General features: G+C 38.9%; 1 protein-coding gene across 1 annotated transcript in view; it reads right to left on the bottom strand.

Moving 5' to 3' along the window:
* Nucleotides 1-6,986, bottom strand: part of LAMA2 (laminin subunit alpha 2) — a 509,250-nt gene that overhangs the window by 178,718 nt on the left and 323,546 nt on the right. The window contains exon 31 of the mRNA XM_027770245.1: nucleotides 3,384-3,508. Within this exon, the coding sequence (XP_027626046.1) occupies nucleotides 3,384-3,508 (125 nt within the window). The remainder of the gene's footprint in view (nucleotides 1-3,383; nucleotides 3,509-6,986) is intronic.

Genomic DNA, 6,986 nt, shown 5'->3' with positions numbered 1-6,986 from the left:
GATGGCCACACTGCAATCCCTTCTCCTTCACTCTTCTCTTAGGATTTTGGGCAAACATCCATACATACTCACCAGGTTCAAGACTCGAACTCTGAAGGTGGCTACATGGGATCCAGCAGCCTTAACCACTATGCCACTGGCTGGCCTGTAGTCTTTCCTTTTATTCTTGAAATTTGTTAAAACCACAAATTCAAGCTTTATAATTAATTGGCTGCTTCACTATGGTCTGCTAATACCCATCAGTGGCCCTCATAGTTAGTTGCCACCATCTCTTCAGTCCCCTAGAGAAAGCGCCATGCCTGTGCTCTGCTCTCCTCTTCCTTGGTCTTAGTGACAATGCTCCCTGGGATACTTTGTCCCCCTGACTGCTCCTGCCTTGGCTCTCCTCCACTTTTGGCTTTCTTGACATAGGAAGTCCTGTCTTTCCTTCTTTCCATGTGCTCTCCTGGGGGTAAAAGTACCCAGAAAAATCTTATCCAACTTTAATTTACTTATGAATGCATCCCTTCCTTTATCTCCTGCAGCGTTCAGCTTCCCATTTCTTGTAGTTATTTGCATAGCTCCATTTAGACAAAACCTCCACATCATTTTGATCTTATTTGAAACATAAATTGTCTTTCTTTAGCAGCAGCTTTCTCCTGGTTCCTCTATTTCAAGTAATGACACAAGCATTTTGGGGAACAACCTGGCTGAAAACCTGTCTTCAACTCTCACCTAGGCTCCCATCCCTCACATCTAATTAGGAAGCAATTCTGAAGAGCTGTCTGCAATAATTTTCTCACTTTCACCCTCTTGTCTTCGTTTTGCTACTAATACTTATCTTAGGTTCCAACGATCTCTTGCCTAGGCTATTGCAATAGAATTTTAAATGGTCTTTCTGCTTTTTTTTTTCTTTACTGGTTTCAATACATTATTATTCAAGTTTCTCTTAATAGTTTAGCTTTGATCATATTAACTTTTTTAAAATAAAATCTTATACTATTTCTTTATTACATAGAAAATTAAATGGCTATTTCTTAGAGTGCTACTCAAAGATTCTGTGATAGGATCTCCATTCTCCCGTTCATTTTCTTCTGTTACGCACTTCTATCTGAACTCTATGCTCCAAACTCTGTTATTACATTATTTTTCCATTTTACTTGCTAGAAGGCAGGTGCACTTCTCAGAGAGAGACAGAGGGAGAGGACGAAGCATCCCCTATGGAAATGGCCACTCTGCAATCTTTCCCTTTCATCTTCTCTCCCTTCGGAATGTTGGGCAAGTATGCACATGCACCCACTGTATTTCTCAAGCATCCTGGCTTGGTATGTGAACTGTGGGGTCAGTTATGCAGGATCTAGCTGCCCTAACCACCAGGTCACAGAACAGATCAAATTACTTAGTAGTTCTTGAACATACTTTGTGTTTTCTGTTTTCTAGGATTTTCCTCATATAAGCTCCTACTCTCCCCACCAATAACCATTCTTCAATCCATTGTTTAAGATTTAGTATACATGTAATGACTTTCTTTAGTATATTCTTGAAGATTCTAATATTAAATAAGGTATTTTTATGTCTTTCGATTCTCTTTACATTCAAGTTGACTTTTGTTTTTTTAAGAGACTTTTTGCTATAGGGCTTGTGTACTTGCCAGAGAGACAGAGAGATAGAAAGCAAGAAATCTCTCCCAGGGAAGGATGACCATGTTGCAATTCATTCTCCTCCATATTCCTCTCAGGATTTTGGGCATACACATACGTGTACTCAGTGTGAGGTTCAAGCTGCTAGTTCCAAGACTCAAACAGACACATGGGAGTCAAATGCCTCAACCACTATGCCACCTGCTGGCCCCTATGCTGATTTCTTGTTAGACACATATTTTATAGTGAGCTACTCTAAGAAATGGCAAGATTCTCTTTTATATCTCCTGTAGCTTTTCGTATCATTACTGAATTTTCTAATCAAAGTGGTTAAATTAAAAATTTTCCAGAGGGCGTATGCACTCACCAGAAAGAGAGAGACAGAGAGAGAGAGAAAAGGAGAGAGAGTAAGAAAGCCTCCCTTATGGGGGATGGTCATGCTTGACCCTTTCTCCTCCATTCCTCCTTCCTCCTGGAATTTTGGGCATGCACACACACGTGCCTGTCATGTTTTTCCAAGCCACCAGGTCTGAGACCTGAATTGCACAGTCAGCCATTTGGAAACCAGCTGCCTTAACCACCATGCCACAGGTTAGCCTGGTCCACAAGTTAGTAAATAATCAATTATTCAATATTCTCTTGTTTAAATTTGGGCACCAGGTAGAAGTTAGGGAAAGGGAAATGAAAATAATATTATTTTTCATACATCTACCACTTGGTGCTTAGATGAACAGTAAGATCGTGTATATTCTCCTCATCAATATAAAACTTACCTAAAAATTTACATTTCACACCTTGTATAAGATTAGTGATTCCAGTCAACACAAAAGAGGAGCTAGGCAGAGAAAATGGAGACTATTTACATGACAATGTTTTCATAATGTACATGAGGCAAAAGATAAAGAAGAAAAGTGAGTAAGCAGAGGAGGAAAACTCTCTGCCGAATTGCTTGTGGTTCTTTTATACTTAAGATAAGATGCCCAGAATTCTAATTCTGAACAAACTGCCATACATACTTTTCAAAAGAAAGTTCTTAGGAAAAAAACTACTCTACCAAGTAAAGGTTGACATCTAGAAAGTCACTTAGAAAGTGTAGAAAGTCTTAGCAAAAAAGTAAATGAAAACGCCTAGTGATTTTCATCAATATAAAAAGCCATGCAGACTGTTCAAATAGTACTGAAATAAGACATTCCAGCTTTTGTTTCCCTTTATGGCTGTGTTTCCATGGTACCAGGCTCAGACCATATTAACAAATAGGGGGTTGTTATTCCCAGAAATAGTGACTTTTTCGGAGCCTAGCAGTAAGTCACGTTGCTTAAATTGTACTATTTTTCAATTGTTTTCTTGATAATTACTTTCCAATCTTGAATTTAACACGCAAAATAAATGGAAACAGTCATGAAACTGATATACTATGCACTCAAACAATCCTTCATACTTCAATTTATGACGGAACTAGTCCTTGATATTTCTAAAACCATGCACATTTTACATCTATCATCTCTTTAATAAATATACCACGTTAATATTAGTGTTTACATTGTAATTAGTAAGCATTATTTATTTGGGACAGGGTTTCAAAGAAAATATGAACCATAGAGTATTATATATTCACTTTTGTCCTGTCTTTATATTTTTAAAAAATATATGTCTTAAATTGAGATTTTTGTCTACATGGAAAAAAATAGCCAAATCCTAGACAGCCCATGTGCTAGACAGATGGTTTTTTTGATTGGAAAATATGGTCATGTTTCTCAATCTTACTTGTTGCTGGGAGAAATCAGAGGGCAAGCACATTTCTGACAGTCATTTGGCAATCCCTTGACAATTCCGTAGTATCCAAGAGCACATCGTTCACAGAAGTCACCAGCAGTGTGATGTTGACAGTTCTGCAAGGGAAAAGACAGAAAATAAGTTTGTCCTTAATTTAATGAGAGTTAGAATGCAATTTATCATATATTTCCTTAGCTATGAGCGTGTGAGTGCACATGAGCGCATTCTCTCTCTCATACATCTCATACATACACACACTTTATCACTGAAAGAGAACTCATCTGTTTGTTTGTTTTGCTGAGAGAGATTTTTTTTTTTCTTTTTTTTTTTGGAGAAGTTTTTGCTATAGGCAACTAACACTCACTAAAAAGACAGAGAGACAGAAAGTGAGAAATCACCCCCGGGGGAATGGCCACATCACAATCCCTTCTCCTCCATTCTCCTCTCAGGATCTTGGGTACACACGCACACACACCCAGCATGAATTTAAGCCACCAGATCCGGGACTCGAACCGTGGTTGACTGCATAAGAGTCCGGCGACATAACCATTATGCCAACTGCTGGTCCCCTAGAGAGAGATTTTTGCTATAGAGCATGTGCATTCACCAGAGAGACAGAGAAAGAGAGACAGAAAGTGAGAATCACCCTCTCAGCAGATGGCCATGCCGCAATCAAGTCTACTCTGTTCTCTTCTCGGGATCTTGGGGCAACCATATACATGTGTCCAGCATAAGTTTTAAGACACCTGGTCTAGGATTCAAGCTGTGGTCAACTACATGGGAGTTCAGCAATGTAACCATTATGCCACTTACTGGTCCACTCAGTTTTTAATATAAACATTTTTGAAGAAGTTCTTTACTTTGAAAAACCAATACTATTATGCTATTATTGCTGTATCCAAAATAAAACTTTACTCTCTTTCTTTTACATCAGTCTCTGTTGCTGACTGGCCTTGTAGCTTTGTGATTAAGGGGATCTGGATGCCACATAATCGACTGCAACTCAAGTCTTGGCCCCGGTGGCCGAAGAAATCACGTTGTATACGTGTATGCATGCCCAAGGTTCCAAAGGGATGGAGAAATGAAGAAGAAAGTGCTGTCGTGTGACTACCTCCATTGTGGGTGTTTTCTTCCCCTCTCTGTTTCTCTCTAAAGAGTGCATGCAGCCTCAAGTAGTTAAAAAACAACAACAACAACAACAAAAACAGAAATTAAGAAACAGAAACAAAAAACAGAAAAACAACTCTGTTGCTGTGGCTTTGATGTGGTTTTTCCCAGCCAAAAACATGTTAAAATCTAATGCTAAAGCAATGTTGTTAAGAGGTGATTGGGGCCCTTAAGATGTGATTAGGTCATTAAGGTGTCTTCTCTTTCAGACTTGTTTATTTTTGGAGAATGAACTAGTTCCCATGAGAACAAATGTTATAAAACAAAGAGCAAAGTCACCCTTTTGTTTTGCCTCTTTGGCACATACCTACTGGTTTTTATCATACGCCCTCCTCTACTAGAGAGGACATTTGGGTTGGACTTTAGCTTTAAAGTTCACTTATTTGGACCAGCGGATGGTTACATCGCTGGACTCCCAAATGGCTGACCAAGGTTTCAGTACTGGACCTGGTGACTTCAAAGTCACGAAGAGAGCACGTTAATGCATGCCCAAGATCCTGAGAAGGGAATAGAAGTACTGGACCTGGTGACTTCAAAGTCACGAAGAGAGCACGTTAATGCATGCCCAAGATCCTGAGAAGGGAATAGAGGAGAAGGGATCTGCAGTGTGGCCCTCCCCCTGGGAAGTGATTTATTGCTTTCTGACTCTCTGTCATATACATTTAGATGTATATGTATATACATCTATATATATATACACATTTCACTTACTTTTTCCATGAGTGATAGAGAGAAAACCCTTCATATATGGCCCCGATGCCATGATCCACCCCAGCCTTAGGCACCCCCAGGTTATGGGCAAGTGTGTGCCCTGCATACTCAGGAAAGTCTATGAACTTGAACTGTGAATCTTCCTAAGATTGTCTCTCAGAGTGTCGTGATATACAACTGCACCACCATCTGGCCTCAAGTTTTAGCTTGATTTTATGACAGGATTTGGAGTGGCTAGAACAATGACTTACTTCTTTTAAGCAATACAAAAATAAAGTTGAGAAGCAAAATATTCAGCAACAAAGTGGATGTGCATGTTATTGGATGGATCTCCTGGTCAATGCACTGAAGCACAAGCTCTGTGAGCTCTGTATTGAACTTGGATAACAGCCTATGTGCTGGGCTCTTTGTGTCAGTCAACCAATCAAAAGGAATGATTTATTTTTTATGCATCTTTTAATAGCCACACAATGTTTGGTCTGGTACGTATTGTTTGTCATGAATGACAAACAATAACTAAAGTCACTTTTATCACAGATTGCCATGAAATTTTAATTTTTCCTTTTTAGAATTTGAATTGACTTTTTCTATAATTTTTTATGCCATTCTTGGTGAAATCATGAAAATACCACAATAAATTTTCGCCCATTGTTTTTTGTTTTGTTTTTAGATATTCTGCTATAGGGTGCATGTGCTTGCCAAAGAGACAGAAAGCAAGAAATCAGCCCCCAGGGGTGATGGTCCCTCCTCCGCCATATTCCTCTTGGTATCTTGGGTACACATACACATGTGCTTGGTGTGAGTATTTATGTATTTATTTATGTATTTATTTATTTATTTTGAGAGAGATTTTTGCTATAGAGCACATGTGTTCACTAGAGAGACAGAAAGCAAGAAATCGCCCCCTAGGGAGGATGGCCATGTTGCAATCCCTTCTCTTTCATTCTCCTCTCAGGATCTTGGGCACACATGCACACACACTCAGAGTGAGTTTAAGGCTCCGAGTCCGGGACTTGAACCATGGTAGACAATGTGCGAGTCCAGTGGCATAACCATTATGTCACCTGCTGGTCCCCCAGTGTGAGTGTTAAGCCACTGGGTCCAGGACTCGAATTGTGGTCAACTACATGGGAGTCCGGTGACATAACCATTATGCCATCTGCTGGCCCACAGCCATTGGTATTTTACATTTCTGGTGCTATACTTAAAATTATATTGTGACACTAACAGATGCATTTTATAAATGAATATGAAATGGATTTTTCAATAGAGTATAAAGCCCAGATATTCTATTCCACTCACTCTCAGCCAATAATTGCCACCTTATTTTCAGAAAAAAAAGAAAGTCTTATTATGGTGCTTTCTTGGTTTCCTACCATACAACTCACTGCCTTGTGTGTATTTTTTTTTTTCATTCTTTTGACATTTCTGTCCATGTAAAGTGGCACTTTTTCCTAAGTTTAAAGCTACTCTCTTCTTAAACTGGGTTCCTAGCTTCCTGTTCCCCCACATTACATTTTTTCCAGCATCTTAACATTCTCCTTCTTTGCTAGCTTATTTCTATTAATATTTGAAGTTGATCAGGATTTACGTATCTTAAATTAAAAAAGAAAAAAACAGAAAAAAGTGTTCTCAAATCACTTAACAACTTTTTTCTTTGATAAACTTTTAAAGACCAATTTGTACTTTCCTAGCCTAATTCATCTCCCAGTCACC

The sequence above is a fragment of the Tupaia chinensis genome, unplaced genomic scaffold (assembly GCF_000334495.1).
Source record: "Tupaia chinensis unplaced genomic scaffold, TupChi_1.0 Scaffold000117_2, whole genome shotgun sequence".
NCBI lineage: Eukaryota > Metazoa > Chordata > Mammalia > Scandentia > Tupaiidae > Tupaia > Tupaia belangeri.
Note: the sequence above shows the minus strand (reverse complement) of the source record. Positions and strands in the feature narration are given on the sequence as shown.